The sequence below is a fragment of the Apodemus sylvaticus genome, chromosome 14, assembly GCF_947179515.1.
Source record: "Apodemus sylvaticus chromosome 14, mApoSyl1.1, whole genome shotgun sequence".
Lineage (NCBI taxonomy): Eukaryota > Metazoa > Chordata > Mammalia > Rodentia > Muridae > Apodemus > Apodemus sylvaticus.
Genome location: NC_067485.1, coordinates 72,593,853 through 72,617,995, shown reverse-complemented (window position 1 = coordinate 72,617,995; position 24,143 = coordinate 72,593,853). Strand labels below are relative to the sequence as shown.

The 24,143-nt window shown below is 44.8% G+C and overlaps 3 protein-coding genes across 10 annotated transcripts in view; 1 reads left to right on the top strand and 2 right to left on the bottom strand.

The window, feature by feature from the left end:
* Nucleotides 1–10,917, bottom strand: part of LOC127665128 (coiled-coil domain-containing protein 3-like) — a 738,150-nt gene extending 727,233 nt beyond the window's left edge. For both annotated transcript variants that reach the window (XM_052157566.1, XM_052157565.1), the window contains exons 1-2: nucleotides 10,436–10,917; nucleotides 7,369–7,543 (exon numbers count right to left, since the gene is read on the bottom strand). In XM_052157566.1, the coding sequence (XP_052013526.1) occupies nucleotides 7,369–7,543; nucleotides 10,436–10,809 (549 nt within the window). In that variant the 5' untranslated portion in view covers nucleotides 10,810–10,917. The remainder of the gene's footprint in view (nucleotides 1–7,368; nucleotides 7,544–10,435) is intronic.
* Nucleotides 1–24,143, top strand: part of LOC127665122 (ankyrin repeat domain-containing protein 26-like) — a 922,395-nt gene that overhangs the window by 242,146 nt on the left and 656,106 nt on the right. The gene's annotated exons all lie outside the window — the stretch shown is intronic.
* The window catches only part of LOC127665125 (ankyrin repeat domain-containing protein 26-like), an 870,635-nt gene that overhangs the window by 428,774 nt on the left and 417,718 nt on the right, over nucleotides 1–24,143 (bottom strand). The gene's annotated exons all lie outside the window — the stretch shown is intronic.

The following is a 24,143-nucleotide window of genomic DNA, read 5'->3' as shown; positions in this document are numbered from 1 at the left end:
CAACAACCTCTTTTTTTGCTTTGTTTGGTTTTTTGGGGCAGGATTTCTCTGTGCAGCCCTGGCTGTTCTGTAGCTCACTCTGTAGACCAGGCTAGCCTCAAACAAACTCTGAAGAAACATGGAACAGCAGGTTATATTTGTGTAGAGAGAAGCCCTTTGCTTCATATTTTTATTGGCTTTATGTATAAAATGTAAAACACACAGAGGGGGAAATCTAAAGGTGTCTAGGACAGCATTACACTGAAATTGCATCTTTAAATGTATTACTTACATTATTGTGTACTTTAAAAAAGAGAACTAGCTGAGTTTTCATCAGAACTTTTTCATGTTTTTGAAGGCAGGGCAATGGTGTAAGTATTTCCAAGCCATAAAAGTTGGTCCACTTCAAACAAACCTTGAATGAATGTGAAATTGTTAAATATGTCATAATACAGGCAATTCTCATCAGTTATTACTGCAAAATTGGGGTAATGTATCCTTTTACAGGAGCATGATGAATTCTGAAATAAGCAAAGATGGGATCCAAGCTATTTTGAAGGGATAATTCTCTTAATATTTTCAAGGACAAAGGAGGTCTGTGGCACTTGCAGTTTTCTTGGATTAGTTAGATCATGCTGGACTTCATAAGGAAGATTGTAAATGTCCTTCTGTCCATGTGCAAGACAGAACTCCATAATGTATTACTTACATTATGGAGTCCTTCTGTCCATGTGCAAGACAGAACACCTCTGCTGCATGGCCTACATAAGATACTGAGCTGTTGTTCATCAAAATCTTATGGTTAAGCAAGAACGCAATAACACAGGTCCTAAAATTCTGTAGATGTGGCTATTTCAGCTAGCAATGCAAATATTATAGTAACGTACAGCATCTAGCTGTCTAAATTTATAGCAAATGATGCAAAGGTCTGATAAGATATGGTATACCTGGAACCAGTACTGAGTTTATTATCTCTGGCCCTTAGTGTGTCTCTTTGAATGTTTTTATGGTCAATGTCTCTTTGAATTTTGTCTAAATCTAAGGAGAAATTTTTATCAAAGTTTAGAGCTCTATGTCCAGATTTCCTTTTCACCTTTATTAAATGACCTTTCTCTAAAACATGAAAACTCATGGCTTTGATTACTGTCATAGAGGATAAATTCCTATCTCTTAGTGTCTGTGCTGTGATGATTGGCTTTGACATTCATGTTCACTTGCAAATTTCAAATTCTGGTTTACATACTCAACTCTATGTAGCTAAGCCTATACTGTATTTGTTATTTTTAGAGTTTGTAGATAAATAATAAAATTATCCTTAGCAAGTTTGTGAGTTTTATGGCTAATATTGTAAGTTATATTTATATTTAGCATGTAAAATTCTTTTTAATAACTACAGTTTTTTCCCTTTTGTTCTGCAACGAAATATGTGGATTCCTGCAAAATTTAAACAAGCTCCACTCCTGAGTTACCCTTCCTTCTCTGAGATCAAGTCTTAAAAATGTTCTACAGTTACATCTAATGTAAAATTGGCTCACTTCATGTTTTGATCAAGTAGTACTTCAAATAGGCATAACTTAAATTGCTGTGACAATCAACAAGTACCCTTTTGTGCTTGAGGCTATAACCAGACTCAGGACCTCATAGGTCCCCCACAACTGCAGTGACTCACATCCTTGCAAAACATTCATGTCTACCTTGATGCATTTGTTTGCTTTTGACCAAGGACCTTGTTCAGTGTATCCTCAAATCCACTGTCTTTCAGTATCAGCCTTCTGATCATGCTTTGGGATTTGGGATTGTTGTTATACACCAAGCATTTTTTAAATTAAAATAATTTCTTTAATTCTGTGCTTTTCAAATATCTGTTCAGTCTGTCAACTATTACTCGAAATAGTTCATTCAAATATGCCAAACCCCCAATAGCCAAAAACTATAAGTTGTTTCATAAGGTAATACTGACTTTGAACAAAATGTTGATTTAATTTACTTATGAACCAACAGCTGGCCAGGTGCATTGCCAGTGGAGCACCTGTCTATTCTGAATTCTAAGTCTAATTACTATTCTAGTTCTTGAGCCCTAAGGGCACACTTGCATGGGACTGTTTGTTGCCTCAGGCCAGTGCCTCATACCTGCTTGCTTTGCTTTCTTTTATCTCATATATAAACCACATAGTCAATCATCATGGAGCATATGTTAGATAAGCTGTTGGTGAGACATTCCTGTCTCCAGCCATCTATGGCTTAGGCTAATAGTAGAGCACTTTGAGCTAGATGTCATGATAACCAGAGAGACTGCATGCTTTAGCATGAAAAATATTAGATAAAACTTTATGAAGTTCATGGACATATTTTACTTATTTTCTTATGTCTCTCACAAAGTCTTTCATATATTTTTCTCATCTGGAACTAATACTTGAGTGTCTCAGTCACACAATGCCTCAATTTTAATTGAAAAAAATCAGGATACTTTTTATTCTGATTGGACACATTACACTAAGACACTTGGAATTTCTCTTTTTGAGTTAGTATAGTGAGAGTGGGTCTAACACCTTAAACGTCATAGTTTTGCTGTTGCAAATATGTACATAGATTTAGGCAGACATCTTTGGGATTTATACATTCTGTTGTGAGTCATCTTTTCTTCCAAAAATGATGTACACACATGATCCAAAAACGTGCTTGTGTTGTCATTTTATATAGGGATCTTGTCAGACTGTGTGGGGCAGTGGTGCAAATCATCAGTTCTGTATTCTTGGTTCTCTGTATTCCCATGGCTACTCTGTGAACTCTATCACCCTAGCCAGCTTATTTTCATTTGTCTTCATTTAATTTTATTTTTTAAAAGATTTATTTATTTATTTATTTATTTATTTATTTATTTAATGTATAGGTGTACACATCACAGTTTTCAGACATATCAGAAGAGAGCATCAGATCTCCATTTCAGGTGGTGGTGAGCTAGTCCCTGGTTTCTGGCAACTGAACTCAGGACCTCTGGAAGAAGAGTGAGTGCTCCTAACTGGTGACTCATCTCTCCAGCACTCTTCTTCATGTTAGACAAGGAACTTTGTTGACTAATTCAGAATGTTGTGTGGAGGTGAGAGGATGATATTGTCTCCAGGTATCCTATCTACAGCTTACCTCACTCAATTCAGCACAGGGTTGGGGACAAGCAAATCAGGAAGACATGGGTTCACAAGTGTAGCCACACCCAATACTTGTCTCACAGCAGAGAGAGTTTGCAAGGGGAGGAAAAGGAAGACCTCCAGTTACCTTGCAGAGAGAGATAGATCCTTGAGATTGGATTCTTAATGAGAAGTCTGGGAGATAGTGGAGGAATCTGGGACTAGAGAAGTATTTTTTATTTGTAGATCAGAAGGGCTCAAAGTTCCTCTGTTCCACCCCATATGCCCTTTTGTTCTGTCACAGGTACCTTTTTGTAACTGGTATTCTTAGACACTGAGGTCTCCTACATATGTTGCTATGTCTTTAAGTTTGTTTTCTAGGAACAAATCACCAAAAACAGAAGTTTGAAAACAAATAAGAGATTGAGTTTATCTCAGCTGTAGAATTATGGTCTTTTGTATTTTCCCTGACAATTGCCCCCTTAATGATGGCCCGTCTGGGCCACCCAAATGAGCAATGCGACAGTGGCTGGCTAAATATGAATTTACCAAAAAGAAGGAAAAAGGCAAAAGTCAAACAACTACACTATGGGTCGCTGTTCTAGGCAAGTTCTGCAAGATCATACAAATCTATGGAAAGGGAAGTCTTTATTTTTAAGTTTTTTAGGTTACTCCAAATGGATTTCATTGTAGCATTTTCATATGTGTGTGTGTCATACTTCATTCTTATGCATCCCTAATCCCCACTGGCTTTCCCCATACACACAGCAGTAGTATTCTGATCTGAACAAAGCCTGAGCTGAGTGAGACTCACAACATGACAGTATCATTGCATCACCATCCCCATCACCAAGCACCTCTTAGATTGCAGATCTCTTGGCACTACCCTCATGTATTAGAATAAAACAACCTGTGGGAAAATTTAAATATACAATCTGTTAGTGAAGGTATTTATGGAAATTCATAACGACATTACTAAAGGAGTTGCGATTATTTAATCTATGTAATTTTATTTATTTGCATTCTAGTAATTTTCCCCACTCAGTCCTCCTCTTATGCTTCATTCCATTCCTCCTCCCTCTTGCCTCAGAGAGGGTGGTTCCCCCACCAGGCCTCACCTTTCCTGGGGCTTCAAGTCCATCAAGGTTTCAGCACATCATCTCCCACTGATGTTAGACCAGGCAGACCCCTGCTACATATGTTCCAGGGGCCTTGGACGAGCTTTTCTGTGCTCCTGGTTGGTGGCTCAGGCTCTGGTAGCTCCTTGGGGTCTGGATTAGTTGAGAATGGTGATCTTCATAAAGACCCTTCCAGCTTCTTCAATCCTTCCCTAATTAAACCATTGGTGTTCCCAACATCAGTCCAATTGTTGGGTGTAAGTATCTGCTTCTGTGTCAGTCAGCTGCTGATTGGGCCTCTCAGAGGGCAGCTGCACCTGCCTCTTTTCTGTAAACACATCAGAGCATGGTAGTGTCAGCCCTTGGTGGCCTCCCATGATATGGATCCAAAGTTGCCTTTCCTTCAGTGCTTGGGGGAATGGGGGTAGAGATAGGAAGATACTTTAGACTTGATGATTGCCAGTCTAATTCCAGGTTCAATAAAAGATACTGCCTCAAGTGACTAATGTAGAGGACAAAGCAAGATGTGGAAGAGTACACACACACACACACACACACACACACAGGAAACCAAGACTAGAGAAGGCTCAGCTGGTAAAGTGTTTATGAATGCATAAAGACCTGGATCTTATTCCCCAGAACCCACACAAAAAATCTAGGCATTATGACACACCCCTCTAATTCCAGCACAGCAAAGGCAGAGGTGGCAGGGACACCTGAGCCTTGATGGCCAGCCAGCCTGGTCTGCTAGGTGAGTTCCACATCAATAAAAGATCCTTGTCTGGAAATACAAAAGGGCAGAGTGCGTGGCTTCAATGAGCGTGGCCCCCACAGGCTTATGGGGTTCGAATACTTGGTTTGCAGCTGGTGGAACTGTCTAAGAAGGATTGAGAGCTATGGTTTGGTTGGAGAAAGTGTATCCGGTAGGGGTGGCCTTTGAGGTTTCAAAAGCCTGGCACCCTGTCCAGTTCTCTCAGTCTCCTGCTTCAGGATCAAGAAGCCTCTCTGCTCTTCCTGCCACCACGCCCTTGCCTTGCCCATTAGGAACTCTGACCCTCTTGAACTGTAAGCTTAATTAAACGCTGTCTTTTATAAGTCACCCCAGTCACAGTGTTTCAGCACAGCAACAAAAAGTAACTAATATTGGGCCTGAAGACCAAAGCCAGAAGTCTTCTAGCCTCCATGTATCTCCATCACACAGGCAAGTGCACCAGCACACTCCTATGTTCACACATGCTGTGGGGGAGGGGAGAAAACAAAGCAGGTTCCCAGGACCATGCTGCAACAAAACACAGGTTGGCAAACCCAAGGAAACTCTCAGAAAGCATGGAAGAAAAGCGAGGAGACCCTAAACTGCTGTCAATAGGGTGGCTCTAGGGCAGGAACCTCGCAGTGTGTGAAAAGGCAAATGAGTAGCTTCTTTGGTCTGGACAACCTTGCCCATGACAGACACAGCTTTTCTGTGAGAGTAAGAGAATGGTTCTGGGGGCCAAGGATCCCTGACGAAGCTTACAGGAACAAGGCACTTCCCTAGGCCAAGCCACCAGACAAGACGGTGTGGCTCTCAACCCCTCCGCGCATGGGAAGAAAGAATGGGGCCACCAGATACATCCAAGGTGATTCTTTATGCCATAAATTAGGGCCACTGTTGGATTTGATAGCCACATCAGACCTTCTTCAGATTCGGGTCATTTAACTTCAAATCTGCTTTGCACAGAAGACAGGGGGTGACAGGCCAGCAGCCCACAGGCCTGTTTTGACTCTATCTCATCAGGGCCGACGGTCCCTAAAAGTTCCCCCTTGCTGGCATTTGGCTCAGATTAGGAGATCCCTTTCTATTCCATACTCAACTGTAATCTTAACTCTGACTCCAGCCTCTTGGGCTACCCGGTAAGCTTTAAAGAGAGCATCACGCTTAAAATCATGGAACACCGCCCAGAGAGGAGACCCAGCAGCTGAGAGCACTTTCTGCTCTTCCAGAGGACCTGGGTTTGATTTCCAGGATTTACGTTGTGGCTCACAACCATCCAAAAGTTCCAGTTCCACAGGATCAAACACCCTCTTCTACCCTCCCCAGGAACTGGGCACACATACGGTATCCATACATACATCTAGGCAAAATACTCACACACACAAACCAAATCTAAAAAAAAAAAAAAAAAAAAAAGTTTTTTTAAAGCACGGAATGTTAGCTCTGAGAACCCTTTTATTTCATTTCCTTTTCTTCCAAGAAAATTCCTTAAATGAGTAGTTCTCAAGTTCCGTAATGCCCTGACCCTTTAATATAGTTCCTCATGTTGTGGTGACCCCTCAACCATAAAATTATTTTGTGGCTACTTCATAATGGCAGTTTTGCTACCGTTATGACTCATAATGTAAATATCTGATATATATCTGATGCACAGCCCCTGTGAAAGGGTCATTAGAACCCCCCCCAAAGGATTCAAAACTCACAGGTTGAGAACCACTGCCTTAGACGGTCAGTCACAAGGACAGTCATAATGGCTTACAGACACTGAACACTCTTAAGCACTAGGCCAAGAGATTTACATATTTTAATCAAATGAGTGCAATATGGCTTTGGTTTTGGTCTCCCTTTTGAATCAGGGGAACCTGAGACATGCGTGCCCTCCTCTCATCTCGTTCCTACATTGTGAAGACACCTTACCAAGCACTAACCCTTGGGCATCCAAAGCCCAGGAGTAGCAATAGCTCATGGCAAACAGGAAGCAAAAAAAGGAATCCAGGAACTAGCCAGAGCAGGATCCAGTCCCAAAGGCATAGCCCAAGTGATTTATCTGCTCCAGGGAGGTGGATCTTCTGAAACGTCCACAGCCCCCCACCCTAGCTGGGTACCAAGACTGTGACAGAGAGGAAGGTGAACATCTCAAATTCAAACTGGAACACGTAGGATATAACTCTTGTCTCGTCTGACTTCTTCCTATTCCTAACAAGCACTTTACACTTGAGCATGTAATAATGCCCACTAGTGTTTGCACTGCATTTGCTCTGTGTCAAGCTGGGAGAGAGACAGGAGGATACATCATTTAGAAGATCATTCTTGATGCCTTCAACCATGACTTAGTTGTCATAGACAATATGACTTATTGTTCTGCCAAGTCACAGACTGTGCAGCCAGTTCTTACCCTGTTGTCTTCCTGGATCTCCCAGTCACTCGAGAAAGTTGTCAGCTGCTGCCCTTGGGAACAGTTAGCAAACTGGAAAAGGCTGGAAAACATCCTTCTGTTCTCCTGTGTGTCTGGAAAGATGGCATCTTGGAAATTGACTCCGTGCGGCAAGAGATTGTAATTTTCATCCATCCTAAGGGGAAAGGGTCAAAGCAGAGACATAGGTGAGGCGAATGGAGATGGGCCAGATGCAGTCTGGTTTACAAAGGACAGAAACTGTCTTGCTAATGTCACCATGAAGTCTGGCATGGTTCTCAGGAAGGGACTTCTACCATTAACACTTCTCATTGCTTTCTTCTTTGCTTGAGTCTAGCTTAAGCGTTTCTAAAGAATGGAGTCTAGACAAGGCACAAGGTCTCAGGTGTTGGCATTCCTGTGGGTCTGTCTCCCATGTCTTATAATGTCCGTTGCTTCCTGGTGAGCAGACAGAAGTTGTAATGTGACCTGGATTTAAGCCTCACTGCTACACTGGGCTTGTGATGCGAAGCCAGCTTCTTCTTTAAGCACCACTGTCTTCCTGTCTGCTACAACAGGACTGTAATAGAATATAGTCTCTTGGTGTTATCATGGGGATCACAATGGAAAACTGTAAACGTGACTCAGTGGGTAAGAGCACTTCCTGCTCAAGTGTGAGGACCCAAGGTCAAATCCGTAGCACCCCCATAAAAAGCCTGTTGTGACTGGGCATGCCAGTAACACAAACCCTGGGCAACAGAGACGGGCAGATCTTGAGAACCTGCCAGCCCAGCCTAGCCAAAACGGCAAGTTTCCAGGTCGATGAGAAGCCCTATCTCAGGGAAATAAAGTGGATAGAGACAGAAAAAGATGCCACACATACTCCAGTGCATGCACCACATACACACCTAGCACACACATCCAACAGGCACAAGGATAACAAAGAACTTGGCACACAGTGAATGTGGTGCAAATATTAATGAATGTTTTCACACGCTCAAGTGTAAAGTGTTTATTAGAAATAGAAAGGAAAAAGAGATGAGAATTCTAGCCTAAGGGTTCCAGTTTGAATTGGAGATGTTCCTCTTCCGCTCTGTTTCAACCTTGGAACCCAATTGGGGTGGGAAGTTTCTGGAGAGTGGATCTACCTGGAGGAAATAACTCACTGGGGGGTGGGGGGATGCCTCTGGGACTATATCCTGCTGTGACCCCACCTATATTCCTGTCTGCTTCCTGTTGGCCAAGGGATGAAGCTCTTCTGCAGAGCACTGCCTCAGTCATCTGCCCCAGTGTACAGGGCCACACAGCCAGAGAATGAGCCAAAATAACCCTCTCTGCTTTCTCTCAGTCACTGCGAGTGAGCAAGAGGGGAGAAGAAGGCTGGACCAGAGGAGGAAGGCCTGGTGTGCAGCTGTTAGCCTACTTCAGGGCAAGACAGCCCTATGAAAAGACAGTCCATCACAGCCTTGTGTGACTTTCTGCCAACAGATCACCGCAAGAGATGAAAACATTGGCTGACCACCGCGCAGTCACTGGACCATGTTGTGATTAAAAAAAAAATACAATAATGAGCAAAAGTCCAACAGTGCCTGCTCCTTCCAGAGCTTTCATCCAGTGGAAAATAAAGCCGCGTCCAGTTGTTTTATAGCTGGGCTTTCAGTGTTTCCCCTAAATACAAACATAAAAGGCCGGCTTGGATTTCTTTGTATCCAGACAAGGCACGCTTGCAGTGCTGGCTGACTTTATTTAGAAACTATACTTTCCAGACAATTACAGAAAAAAAAATTTAAGAAATCACCCTAATCTGGTACGCAGTTCACAACTGCCAACGCAAAGCAGAACACACATTCTAAACTTAGCCTGTCTTCAATATGGAAAGCACATGTGGCCTTGAGTTTACGGATCCCCTGCTGCGGAGATCACCACTTTCTCTCTCAGAGACTTCAAAACTGAATCTGCAGCTAGTGGTCAGAATCTTTCCCGAGAACCTTGGTACAATTGGTAAGACTGAGGCTATTACCTTGGCCTCTCTCTCTCTCTCTCTCTCTCTCTCTCTCTCTCTCTCTCTCTCTCTCTCTCTCTCTCTCTCTCTCTCTCTCTCTCCTGTTCTAGATCCATCTTAATTTGAATTAGAAACAACCCACAAAGCTTGGGGGTTCCACCTGCTGTTTTCCACCTGCGATTTAGGTCGAATTGAGATTTAGGTTGAATTCAGTAGTCGATATAAATGAACTGAATTTGGGGGGATTTGCTGTCACAAGATTGGAGGTGTCTACATAGGATCCACCACCTGCCTGATGCCCTTCTGCACTCTTCAAAGCATTGTGGTGCTGGGGTCTTTACCTTTCCCACCAGCGGGCTCTCAGTAAAGCTCTGCTAATTTGAATTACAGGGCAGCTGGTAAAGATTGAGACCTGGGGAGAGGGGGACAGGGCTGGGGGCGGTGCCGGGCAGGGAGCTGCTTTCTGGCATCCAGTGGGTAGGAAAGGAGAGCATTGGTGTACCTTAACCGACAGGGCTTCCCCAGGAGCTTCGCGAGCTTCTATCATGATTTGCTTCTCGCTTTTATCCAGATGGGAATTGGTGGAGGGGAGGAGCATGAGAGCGGCCTCTGAGGGAACTGGCTGGAAATTTACACTTGAGAAGTTCAGACAGAACTTCGAGAAGCCAGACAGAATCCCACCAACTGATGGCAAAGGTCATCGTTCTCAAAATGTCGAATGGGTGTTTGGAAAGCACTTTGATAGCATGAGCGTTTGATCCCAGCACTCGGGGGACTGAGGCAGGAAGATAACCCGGGGAAAATAGAAAAACCCGGTCTCATAAACAAAAAAGCACCTCGATCTTTTTGCCTTTAATCCCAGTCTGTGCTTAGTACTCCAAAAGCATATATGTATCTTAAACATCTTTAGCCAAGGATGGTCAGGATCTTCGTAGAAGACAGCAAAGAGAGAATGAACAGCCTACTAAGTCTTGTTTAGTTTTTTTGGGGGGGTGGGGGTGGGAGGAGCGGGCTCCCTGAGGCTCTTCTGACTTGCTACAGGTAGCCCGCAGAGGGGGGCAGGCTCACCTTACAAAGAAGAAATAGGAGTAGTCCTGGACCACCATGTGGGAGTGGCAGGAGAAGTAGCCCAGACCGGTAAGGTTGAGCCTGGAGCCGGCGGGCACCTCCAGCATACTGCCCCACGCCTGGTCACACAGCATCTCCACCTCCGCGGAGTAGAAGAGCCCTCCCTCTCCAGCTTGGTACTGCCACGGCAGGTAGTTGTAGAGGCCGGGCACCTCGGGGTGCAGCGCCAGCACCTTGGCATACACGATGGTCTCGGCCAGCTCGGCGCGGCAGCCTTCGCTCAGGGGTCTCCACTCTGAAGGCAGCTGGCAGGCTCGCGCGGGCGCCTGGGAGGCAGCGAGGCAGAGCGCGGCAAGCAGCAGTGAGAGCGGCATGCCGGCGGCTAAGCTCTAGCCCGGGCGCATGGCCCGCCCGGGTGCCGGGGGCAGCGGGGAGCCGGGAAGCCCGCAGCGCCTACCAGGGAACCGCGGCCGGGGCACTCGGCTGCAAGCGCTCCGGAGAGCTGGGTACGCGGCTAGCAGTATGACCGGATCACCACCCTGGGCAGAGCTTGAGCAGAGACCTCAAAGCCTACTCCACAGTGACAAGCTTCCTCCAACAAGGCCACATCTACTGCAAGAAGGCCAAACCTCCCTGTGGTGTACATATTCAAAGACATGAGTCTGTGCAGGCCATGCCTATTCAAACCAGCACACCCAGGAAGGATTTAGTGACTGTGAAACTGACCTGGTATTCACACTATTCAGTCCTGAAGCCCCCTTATATCTCAGTCATACGTTATAACTTATGCAGACAAGATAATTTAAAGGTTGTTCTTTTAAATCTCATCTTCAAGCGCCTTGGGGCCTGGCTGGACAAGTTTTGTCTGCCTCCACTACCTTTAAAGCCTTGGCTTTCCCTTATGTTTAGAAAAGTCAATAAATAAACAGCCATAGGCCTGGCTATTTTCTCTCCTCTCCTAGAAAGTTGACAGAATCAAAGCCCTTCCAATATTACTCAAAACATCTTTTCCTGCCTCTCAGCCCAGAGACTGTCCTCATGTATTCTCTGGCTGGTCAGTTATGTTTTTCTTCTCTGTAAAATCTGGTGGAGATTGGTCCCCATTGGGTTTCTGTTTCTGGTGGGGCTGCTGGTGTGTTCCCTAGTGATCTGCAATCTTTGGAAAATAGGATCATCAAAATAATCAGCAGAACTCAAGATAGTTAGAAAGAAATGAAAATTCTATAATATTCCATATGAAAATAATTCCAAATCATAATTATTGGGTTTTATAGTGAGGCAAGCCATTCTGCCCATTGATTCCAAGACCCATCAATTGAAGCTGTGAGGCATGGGTGACACCCACCACTTCAGAGCCTTGACTGTCAACAGTTGACAGTTTCCTGGGTGTTTCCAGGTGATGGCACACAAGGTAAGACCAGTTGATTTTGTGGCGGCGAGCCCATTGCTGTGAAGGGAGCAATGGGACACACTGAACAGAAGTGGTGCTCTGGGAAATGCCATGATGACAGACAGGGTGTTTTGGGAGGCCATTTTATGTGGAAGCTTCAGGGGTCTTTGGAAAGTCAGTTGTGTCGGATGGTGTCTTGCTGGGGCAAACACCTGAAGGAGTGATTTCCTGAAAAAAGTGAAAAGGATGTTTTGCTAAAGCAGACACATCAAGGAACATTTCCCTGAAGCAGACACAGGTGAAAGGATGTTCTGCTAAAGCAAACACATGAAAGGACACGTGATGAAGGATTCTTGGCTAATGACACGCATGTATTGGTCTGCCTTACATTTAGTAGTTGAGCTGTATTTGTTGGGACTCTGTAGAGAGAAACGCACCAGAAATCTTCTGGTGGTGTGCTGTGGCTTCTTACTACTTCCGAGCACTGGGGGGATTGGCAGAGTGAGGTCAGCTGAGACAGACTCACATGGGGTTTTGCTAAGTCGGACTCATGCGACTTAGGCATGACCCATGGGGGGGACACATGATGTTTGGAGGGAGTATAAATAGGACTCAATGGCCTGTGAGAGGGGCTTGCTTGTGGAGCTAGCTCTGCGATGCTTCTTGGTCTCAAGTCCCGGCTTCACTGAGAGAAACACAGCAAAGAACTTCTCCTGGTGTCCCTGTCGGTCTGAATTCCTCCCGCTGACTCGTGCCCAATTCCGCTGAGGCCTGGCTGATGCTGCTAGGCACTGCCACTGCTGCTGCTGCAAATTAAAGTTACAGCCATTGCTGGTGCTGCTGACACGGACACGAACAGGGGGAGCATATTCATGCCCAGAATGTACCTAATCTCTGTCCCTTCTAAGATGGAACAAGGTTAGGATAAATAACCAAGAGGCCGACTGGTCTCCTGGAGAATGATGTGGGGCTATGGGGTTATGGGGTTATGGGGTTATGGGGTTATGGGGTTATGGGGTTAGTCTTTTTGACCATAAGCTCTCAGCAGGATTTCACCAGGCCAGCCTTAATGAAGGAAGTGCTGAACCAGTGAAAAGCCTGTCTATCTTCCACACGGCCACTCTGTTCATAGCTTATGAGCAAGCCGGGGGTGACTGGGTAAAGAAACTATATAGGAAGGGTTTGTCCATCTAATTACTAAGAACCCTCCCAGTGGTCATCACTCATGTGAGACACAGATGCTGGGACAATCAGTGACCATTCTGAGCCATCCATTCATCTTCCTCCCCAGATGCCCTTCTTACCCGCTTCCTGGTTCTAGTCCTCCAAGTTCCCATCTGTCCAAACAAATGACAAGTCACTGCTCAGGAATTGTGTCACTTGAACTAATGGCTATCTCTGGGTTCATTACAATGCTCAGGTTACACACTCTGTCACTGAGGGAAGTCAGAACAGAACCTCAAAGCAGGAATCTGGAGGCAGGAAGTGAAGCAGAGGCCATGGAGGAACACTGGTTACTGACTGGCTCCTCGTGGCTTGCTCAGCCTGCTTTCTTATACCATCCAGAACCACCTGCCCAGGGGTGGCAACATCTGCAATGAACTGGACCCATCCACATCAATCATTAATCAAGGAAATGAACTGTAGACTTTCCTGTAGACAGGCAAATCTTATAGTAACCTTTTTCTCAACTGAGCGTCCCTCTTCCCAGATGACTCTGACTTGTATCAGGTTGTCATCAAACCAGCCAGCACATTGCCCTTTCATATTTTAAAAATTATATTGTATAAATACAATGCTTGAAACAGTGCAGTAATTGTGAAACCTCAGTGGCCCTATCAGGAGAACAAAATAGACCTTTAGTCATTGGACTTAACATACAGTATGCCAGAACTCGAGCCGCCACTGCTCAGAGGGTGGTATAAAAATCGCTCCACACTCCTGTGCTTGACCAGCATGTTTCATTTTTGAACATTCTAGATGGCATGCACACTGTATCTGTGAAAGGAGAGCATGGATTATCTGGGGACACATAGGAGAATAGAATGCTCCGTGCCTCGATCTTGATGGCAGGTCCATGGTTACTCCCTTTCATTCATAAAGATATTTTTTACATATTTTCTTCATACAGTTACAATAAAAGATCTTTAAAGGACAAGCTCTTTGTCAGACTGGATGACAGTTAAGCGACTGATCTGTCAAGTAGATTCAGATCTGCCCCCTTCCCATACATATAAGGAGCAGAGTGCAAAAGGATTACATCACTGCCCTCCAGACGTTCACACACGCCAAGGCTCAGGACTCCTGTGTAAGCACTGCCCCCCCAACCCTTGGTGGTGATAGAAAAGCTAATATCATTTTAACAGTCACTAAGACTGAAATGCCCCATGAGCGAAGCAATATATGCGTATCGCTTCTGGTATGAACACAATAGCCCTGCACCTTGTGCTTCTGCCCCAGTGGCACACTGCTGGAAAGAAACCCACAGCTAGTAAAGAACAAAGCTAAAATCTGTTTTGTTCTCTGTATGTTTGTGTGTGTTTATATATGCATGTGTGTGTGTGTGTGTGTGTGTGTGTGTGTGTCCTGGAACTCACCCAGCTCCAGGGATCTGCCTGTCTCTGCTTCCTTCCTTCCCTCTGGGAATTATAAGTGTGCACCGCCATATCCAGCTTTCTCGTCTTTGACCTGAGAACTCAGGTTCTCGTGCTCGTAAGGCAAGCCTTGACTGACTGAGCCATTTCCCGAGTCTCGTAGCTGCAAATGTCATCTTAGGCCATCCAACTTGGTAGCATTGTGCGTCCATCCTTAGATACTGAAGATGTAATGACCCATCCAACACCATCCCTGCCCTCCAGAACTTGTCCATCCTGATGATAAACTCCAACTTCCGACCATTTCAACTCAGCCTCCTGCTGTTTCCAACACAGAGGTCTGTCGCTGTTCTCTGAATACAGACCAGAGCTATACAGCAATCACATCATCTGCTTCCAAACCCTCTCCCCTCAAAGTGAACAGAAAGCAAATAAACAAAACCCAGCAGTTTTGAGTGTGAATCATGCTACTTGCTCCAAGTTGAGACCTTTCTTCCATCTTTCTCTGGGAGCCTAAACAGAGATAAACAACCAAAACTGAGGGTCATTCTTCCTGTTTTAGTGTATCGTATTTCCTAGCCCCACGGGACCTTTCTGGAAGGCTCCCAGTGTGCAATGTAAACCTCAGCTCATTCTTCCTTCTGGTATCCTTGGGAGGCAGGAAGCCAGAGTTATTTCACAGATAAAGAAACTAGAGTCCCCAGAGGCCCGATGCCTGCCTGGGTCACATAACTATAGGCAGTTGGGGATTCTGGGAATGGGGCTTAGGTTAGGGCTCCCTGTCTGAGGTCTCCAGGCTCCCAAATGGGACCGCCTTCCTCAGATGTGAAGATCTTCGTGTGTGAAGATTCCAGTGGAGTCTTGTTTTCCAACAGGTATATTATGGGAATGCAGATATTACCATGCATATCTCTTCCTCTGCATATTAATACATTTACAGGGGGTGGTTAAGTGCGTATAATGATTATCTGTGCTCATTACAAATTCATCTAATGATTAAGTGTCTATCCACTGTTACTTCCAATAGAGCATAGTAACAAAAATCAAAAACATTTTGGCTAATATAACCTTTTATTTTGTCTTCTTGTTAGCAGGACTAAGTATCGAACCTGCAACCTTACACATACCAAGCAAGCACTGTTCAGCTGAAGCGTGGCTCCAGCGACCAAAGTCCAGGTCTGGGCTTGACAAGCACGCAATAACTATTCTGTTAGCCACCGTCAGCACTTCGGCTAAGCATCATTTTGGAGTCTGTGCTCAGCAGTCAGGATGACAACATTGTAACAACATTGTCAAAGCCTTTTCACATTAGCGAATGGAAACCAGCCTGGCTAATTTTTCAAGGAGGGGATATGAGGTCTCAAGAATGCCTGTTCTCATTTTAAGCACATCAAACCAAACCCCTAACATCTCCTTGTTTAACGTTTTAGATGCTAAATGGAACTATTTGGCACAGGCTGAGCAGTTTGGTCCTCCCATCCATCATTCAACATTTCCATTTCAAACAAATAACTTTTAGTATTTATCTTTCAATTTGTAGATGCAGGCCCTGGATACACAGCGAAGAAGAATGTAGAGATGCTGTCCTCATTAGTTAAATTGGTATGGCTAAAAATAGACTTTGAGAGCGTAACCTTTTCTTGGGAATGAATGGCTAGAAAAGCCGATTCAATGGCCTCTGATAAGGCTGTTATTGAGATGCCTGCAATCTGGAGAAAGAGAACCCTTGGATTCTGCTAACGAGAAGATACCCCAGTGCCTGGCTGCGGGTGTCTGTCTCGCCGCTGGGGTGCCCGGAGCTGGGGTGACCGGAGCACCACCGGAGCACAGCCTGCGAGCCGATCCAGGAGGCAGAACACAGTCCACAATGGAAATCCATAGTCTGTGTTTTCTCCGGTGGGAAACAGAAGGATCTGGGATGGTTGCTGTGGTTCCTAGTCTGCCGTGTACCCAGACACCTCTGGGGTACTGCTGGGAGTTGGGAACAGGGGCCCGAGGTCCGTGTTTTCCCTCAAGGCATCTATGCATCAGGCAGGGAGGGAAAAGCTGAGCTCAGGACAGGGGCAGGACCCGGTTTGGTTCCAAGTGTATGCAGGGCTTGGGGAGAGAACGCCTTCTCCGGAGATTTCGGTGAGGGCCTCCCGTCTCAGTGATCCTGACCCAGAGACAGTCTTGATTGTCCAAACTGTTTTATTTGATGGTGAATGTGAATGCATCCTTACTCAGGATGAATTAGGGATTAAACACCCTTGGTGAGATGGAATGCTCAGAAGGGAAGCTGTCTGACTGAACACTCAGGGTCTATCCAGATGCCTCATCAGCATGGAGAACTCCAGGTTTTTATGCTACACGACTGGTTGCCACAGTACTCTCAGTGGGGTGTCATGGCTACCTGTTCTAGAAGAAGCAAGACTTGACAGGGCAGCACCACTCTTGCCATTCTCAATTCTGAGATGCTGTCTGAGCCTGCTCAGACTTCCCAGGTCTTCTGTCTGGTGACATGGTCCACTTGCCCCAAACCCTAGACAAGCCACTATGGAAACAACACAGTTTCCTGAAAGAAGAAAAGAACTAAACATACATCCACCATTTGACCCAGCTCACTACTCTTGGGCACTTATGTGAGGGACTCCAAAGCAGTGTGTTACTGAGACACTTGTACATCAGTGCTTACTAAAGTACTGTTCATAGTAGCTATGTTAAGGAACAAACCTAGGTATCCATCTATAGAGGGCTGGATAAAAAAATGTGTGATATGTAGGTAGATAGGGAGACAGACAGACAGGCAGGCAGACAGACAGACAGATGGATGGACTTTTTTGATTAAAAGAACAAAGTTATGACATTTACAGGAACGTGGTTATGGCTGGAGATCATGACTTTAAATAAATTAAATCGTTTTCAAAAAGATAAAAAGCACATATTTTCTCCCATTTGCAGTTCCTAGAGTTTGGACAGACATAACCATATGTACATGTGACTGGAAAGTAGAAGCTAAACAGACTAGGACTAACAAGGGGGATTCAGGGAAAGAGGCTTACTCTGAATTATATACTTGTATAAAATGTCCTTATGTAACATAGTATCACTTACAAAGAGTATTTGCTGATAAAAAAACATTTAACAGAAAATAATAGTAAAAAAAAAGAAAGGTAACTGATTGGCACTACCCCCAATCTTGGCCAGAAAAGCTTCTCTAGGAAGTGGGCGGCTGTTACTGCAGAGTTGGGAGTGGTCAGGAACTTGGTCAGGTGCTGGGAACACTTCTAAGTGCTCAGCCCTCACTGGGACATTTCTATCAGTTCTCTAGTCAGACTCAGGGGGTGTTATGGGAAAGGAGGCAGGAGAAATGCAAGACCCTGAATATGGAGAGGCGTGCTATGGAATGCTTTCTGTCTTCTGCACAGGGTGGAGCTGATATATTCATGAACTCACTGAGGTGAGTCCATCCGCACATAATAAAGTCAGCCAGATCAGTCAGCATTGCAGCAGTCAGCACTGATGGGGTTACCAGAGACAGAGACAGAGACAGACAGAGACAGAGACAGACAGAGACAGAGACAGACAGAGACAGACAGAGACAGAGACAGACAGAGACAGAGACAGACAGAGACAGACAGAGACAGATGGATAGAGACAGAAAAAACAGACTGAGGAGGAGGAAGAGGAAGAGAAGGAGGAAGAGGAGAGAGGAAGGAGGCAGAGAAAGGAAAGGCCATGAAGGCAGGGAGGGATGGGAATTTTAGGCTGTGAGAGGGAGGAATTGGGGGTGGATATGGTCAATATACATTTTATACACACATGAATGTCAAAGGATAAGTAAATAAAAGATGACAAGTGTTTGTTGTTTGTTTATTTAAAAGCAAGCAAGAAAGAAATCTGGTATGGTTAATCCCAGAACTCAGGAAGCAAAAGCAAGTAGCTCACTGAGTTTGAGGCCAGCTTTGTCTACACAGTGAAAGCTGTGACAGCCAGGAAGACAGAATGGGATTCTGCCAAAAAAAAAAAAAAAAAAAAAAAAAAAAGGACACATAACTGTCAAGAAGGGAACTTTGCTAGTAATTCAGAGCATAAACAAAGCCCCAAGCCCAGAGGAAGGTAGAGCTCATTAACCTTTAACATCTGAGTCAGGGAAATGGAAAAGGAAGTTCGAATTCCAGAGCGCTGGCCAGAGGGGCACATATGGTTATCACAGAGCACTTGGCCCTGCACAGACCCGCTGTCAACAAGGTCTCTTTCCCATAGTCTCCTAGGGGAATCTGATAGAGGTCATGGCCAGTGGAAGACAGAGGGGGCACCATCCTCCTTCTTGAGCAAGATTCCCCAGCCGGGCTTGCTCAGCTGACCAGATACACAGACTTTGCACGGGAGGCAGTGTGCACCTGCAGAGCCACCTGACATCCAGAGCATCTGTGTCTATCTGCTTTGGGAGTAGGTAACAGACAGTATGAGCAACACAGAGAAAGTTTATAAAGACTCTGAGCAAAAGTTACAAAGACTCCATCAACTGCTTCCCTGTTCTTCCCAGCTGTACACAGGACCAGGTAGCATGTAAGAAACTCATAGCTATGAATAGGAAATTGTCTTAGTCAGGTTCTCTATCCCTGCACAAACATCATGACCAAGAAGCAAGTTGGGGAGGAAAGGGTTTATTGAGCTTACACTTCCATGCTGCTGTTCATCACTAAAGGAAGTCAGGATTGGAACTCCAGCAGGTCAGGAAGCAGGAGCTGATGCAGAGGCCATGGAGGGATGTTCCTTACTGGCTTGCTTCCTCTGCCTTGCTCAGCCTGCTCTCTTTTAGAACCCAGAACTACCAGCCCAGGGATGGCACCACCCACAAGGGGCCCTCCCACCTTGGTCACTAATTGAGAAAATGCCCCACAGCTGGATCTCATGGAAGCACTTCCCCAATTGAAGCTCCTTTCTCTGTGATAACTCCAGCCTGTGTTAAGTTGACACACAAAACCAGCCAGTATAGAAATCTATTAATTAACTAAATTGAAAGGCTGTTGAGATGGCTTAGCTGATAAAGGTGGCTGCCACCAAACTTGACTACCTGAGTTCAGTCCCCAGAACCCACATGATATAGGGAGAGGACTGACTTTGAAGGTTGTCCACTGACTTCCATGCATATGCTGTGGCACACATATACTAACACACACACACACACACAATATAAAAAGTAATTAAAAGAAAGATGAGTAGAAAATGTGTAAAAAGTTTGGGTATCCCTATGTTTAACTCATTAAAGGGTTAATAAAGGTTTGACAGGAACATAAATAAAACTAAACAGTGCTATGGTTTAGCTTTTTTGGGGGGAGAGGGTGTGGAGAAAAAGTCCAACTTGTTCATTCATAACAAAGCCCCCAAAAGGATCATAATTAAAGTGTCTGATTCTGCATTTACTGGCCTCTCTCTATCAGTACTCAAACTGCAAAGATGTCACAAGATAAGAATTTCTGCAACTTCTAATCTTGCAGGAAATTAATTTGTAGAGACTATCTAGTTCTTTCAAAATTTCTTCCAAAATCTGTATGACTTAGTTTGGTTTGTTTACAAATAGAGCTGAACATAGTGGCATACATCTTTGATCCTGGCATTCAGAAGACAAAGGCCGGCAGATCTCAGTGAGTTCGAGGCCAGCCTGGTCTATATAATGAGCTCCAGGTGAGCCACAGCTACATTGTAAGAGCAGGTAAAACACTAATCCACATAAAATAAAAATAAATAATGTTTTTTTTGGATTTGATTTTTTCGAGACAGGGTTTCTCTGTGTAGCCCTGGCTGTCCTGGAACTCACTTTGTAGACCAGGCTGGCCTCGAACTAAGAAATCCACCTGCCTCTGCCTCCCAGAGTGCTGGGATTACAGGTGTGCGTCACAATCGCCAGGCTATAAATAAATTTTTAAAGCAGATCTGCTCCTTTGTTCCCTTAAAATTAGCCATTTCCAAGGATCATCTTTTTCTATACTTTGCAGATTAATTTATTTATTAATTTACACTTAACAAATTAATCTCTTTTGTGATGGGAGAGAGCCCAGGTATTCATGTACACTAAACTGGTGTTCTACCACAGAGCCACACCCCACCTGTATCACTGCCTGGTGTTGCCCTGAGCTCATCATCTTCCATCTTCAGACTAATTCTTGAAATTAATCCCCTCTTTCTTACAATACCACACTTGGAAGGAGGTTGGCTTAAAAAAAAATCTTAGGTTATTTCCCACCTCCCACCCCCAATGGCCTCCTCCAGGGCCTTCCCCATGGAACTCACCTGTGGCTACATCAGTGAAGACAGTGATTTCCCTCCCCGTCTGTGCTGGACTGCCATTAGCTCTCCTGGGTGGCACTGAGCCCCATGAACCCTCACCCATCAATGACTCAATGTTTACTTCAGTAGAAAGTTCTGGGTCTTAGCTCAGACGCACGCTCAGTTCTCTCACTCCTTGTCCTCTACTGACGCTAGAGCGGTCACTCAAGAACTTGGTTAACTTGTGCTCTGTGGAAGGAAGAGAGGACCATGGAATGGTCTGGAGCTGAGCTTGCTTCCTTATGCTCTCCGTGGTCTCCCAGTCTCCCACCTGCCGTGGGTGGGTTCTTTCCAGTAAGACAAGGACAGAACTATCCCGTCCTCTCTGTCGAGGTGACTCCTGTGTTCTATTTTTCCTGGGGTTGGTTTGGTTTGATACAATCTCCTTTTGTCTGGGGAAGTTGGTTTTGTTTTAAAACATGGTTTCATGTCACCCAGACTGTCTTTGAATTCACTGTGTAGCTGAGGATAAAGTTGAATTTCCTAGCCTCCCGGTGTGTGCTTTTCCCACGAGCTGAGAAAACAGGCGTGCACCTCCAGGCACTGTTTTATGAAGTGCTGGGGATTGGGACCAGGGCTTAGTGCAGGCTGGGCAAGTGCTCTCCCAACGACTGCCCCAGCCTCTCCTGCTGCTATTCCCTCTGTGTACCACGCACAAAAGATGAGACTGACTCCTTGGTGCCCACCCAAGACATCCACTAGGTCATATCACCAATAGACAGGCTCACTGTGCCAGGCCGAGGCAAGCAGGCCATCCTCCCTCCTGCCTCCTCCTATGGACTGGACAGAAGTGGTCAAATCAGAGCCATCCTCTCCTCTCCTCTCCTCCTCCTCCTCCTCCTCCTCCTCCTCCTCCTCCTCTTTCTTCTTCTCTCTCTCTCTCTCTCTCTCTCTCTCTCTCTCTCTCTCTCTCTCTCTCCCTCTCTCCCTCTCTCTCCCTCTCATCTACAAATTCAGACTTCTCTCAGGCTCTCTCCCTCTCTGCTATCCCCTTTGAATCCAGCTGAATGGGTTGGTGCCATACTTTAGATTCCAGGTGATAAGCAGGAAGTCTGAATCTGTTAGACCAAGAACCTAAGACACTTGCTTCAACTCAGCTCTTACTGGGAAGTCGGGGGCCAGCAGCTGCTCAGCAGATACAAAGGATAACAATTCAGGAATGCCTGTTCAGAAAGGACGACTTTTAAATGAAGCAAACACTCTTCCTCTCAAAAAACATCTCAGCAACACTGTAACAGTCAGTAAAGTCACCCACAGGGAGGCCTACTATTGAAATAGCCCTAAAGAACTGAGACAGAAGCAAGGTGGTCCGTATGTATACTGAAGCATTAGGAAGCAGGCATCTAGCACTTGACTAGTGAACTGAAGAGAAGAGCAACAGGCACGCAGCACAAGGCGTGCGTAAACAGAAAGCGGTTGCTGCACCTAAGCTGCATCTAAGGAGTTGCAAAGCACAGAGGGAAAGTTCGTTAAAATCCTTAATACTTCTTGTTAAAAAAAAAAAAGAAAAAGGTGGCGGGGAGGGGCAGGAGAGCTGGCTCAGTGATTAAGAGCACTGACTGCTCCTCCAGAGGTCCTGAGTTCAATTCCCAGCAACCACATGGCGGCTCACAGCCATCTGTAATGGGATCTGATGCCCTCTTCTGGAGTGTCTGAAGACAGCAACAGTATGTGTGTGTATATATACAAAAATATGTAAAAAATAGTATCTATGTGTATATATAAATATGTACGTAAATAAATATATACAAATAGGTATATAAAATTGTATATAAATACACACACACATACACACACACACATATATATACACATACACACATACATACATACATTTTTTTTTTTTTTTAAAAACCCATGCCTCGTGCTGTGTACTGTTGCTCTTCTCTTCAGTTTAAAAAACAGCCTATCAGAGGCAGAGAGCTGGCCTAGCAGTTAAGAGCACTTGCTGCTCTTCCAGAGAACCCAGGTTCAATTCCCAGGGCCCACATGATGGCTCACAACCATTTAGGGTATCTGATGCCCTCCTTTGGCCTCTGGTCACTGTATGGTAATGGTACGCATACATACATGCAGGCAAACACTCCTAATTAAATAAATACACATGTAATCATTTTTAAAAAGTTAGCCTAGGCCAGCAGGTAAAGGTGTATGCTAGGAAGCCAGATAACATACATTTGATACACATGGTATCAGGAAAGAACAAACTCCAGCAAACCGACCACATGTGCCCCACTTAACACACACACACTAGATAAACAAAATGTAGTAAGATTTTTAAATAGCATGTTGTGTCTGTATTTGACCATTCAGATGCAACAGAAAACTCTGTATACTGATGGCACACACCGACCCACACATATACATTCTTGTTTTCTTACACACATAAATAAACATGATCTTTTTTTTCTTAATATCTCTTTTTTTATTATTATTATTCGATATAATTTATTTACATTTCAAATGATTTCCCCTTTTCTAGCCCTCCCACTCCCCGAAAGTCCCGCAAACCCCCTTCTCTTCCCCTGTCCTCCCACCCACCCCTTCCCACTTCCCCGTTCTGGTTTTGCTGAATACTGTTTCACTGAGTCTTTCCAGAACCAGGGGCCACTCCTCCTTTCTTCTTGTACCTCATTTGATGTGTGGATTATGTTTTGGGTATTCCAGTTTTCTAGGTTAATATCCACTTATTAGTGAGTGCATACCATGATTCACCTTTTGAGTCTGGGTTACTTCACTTAGTATGCCTGTTTAGGGAAGATGAAAATCAGGGTAAACACTCTTAATATTTTCAGTCTCCATTATCTCCTGACAGAGTTGACAGTGAAGCTGTATTTTGTGCCAGCATCCTGATCTACAGCCAATCAACTGACTAATCAATCTATCTACTGTTGTGGTGCTGGGGACAGAACACCAGGCCTTCTGAATGCTTGGCAGGTACTCTGCCATTGAGTTATACCTCCAGCCCAGCCCAGCAGTGTTCTGATTCCATTTTCAAACCAGTCATTTCTCTTTGTTGTTGCTGTTTTTTTTTTTTTTTTTTTTGCTATTGTATTTGTTGTTGTTGGGGGAGCATGAATTTTTTTATTTTTTATTTTATTTTTGGGAAAGGGTCCTACCGTGTAGCTCGAGCTGTCCTGAAACTGTATATGTTCGGCCAGGTTGCCCTCCACATCATGGCATTAAGCCTGACTCTGCTGGGATTAAAGAGCTTCCCACCGCAATGACCTCAATGCCATTTCTCAGTTTGCAAACATTTTCTTGAAAGACTTGGCATGTATGCTGCTTCTGGGTTCTAAATTCTCTTTGAAATCTAAACAGTTCTCTGTGTGCTTACTGGTTTCTTGTGCATTTTCCCAATGTTTCCCACATCCTGCTGGGAGATCTCCTGAGATAGCACCACATTCATCTG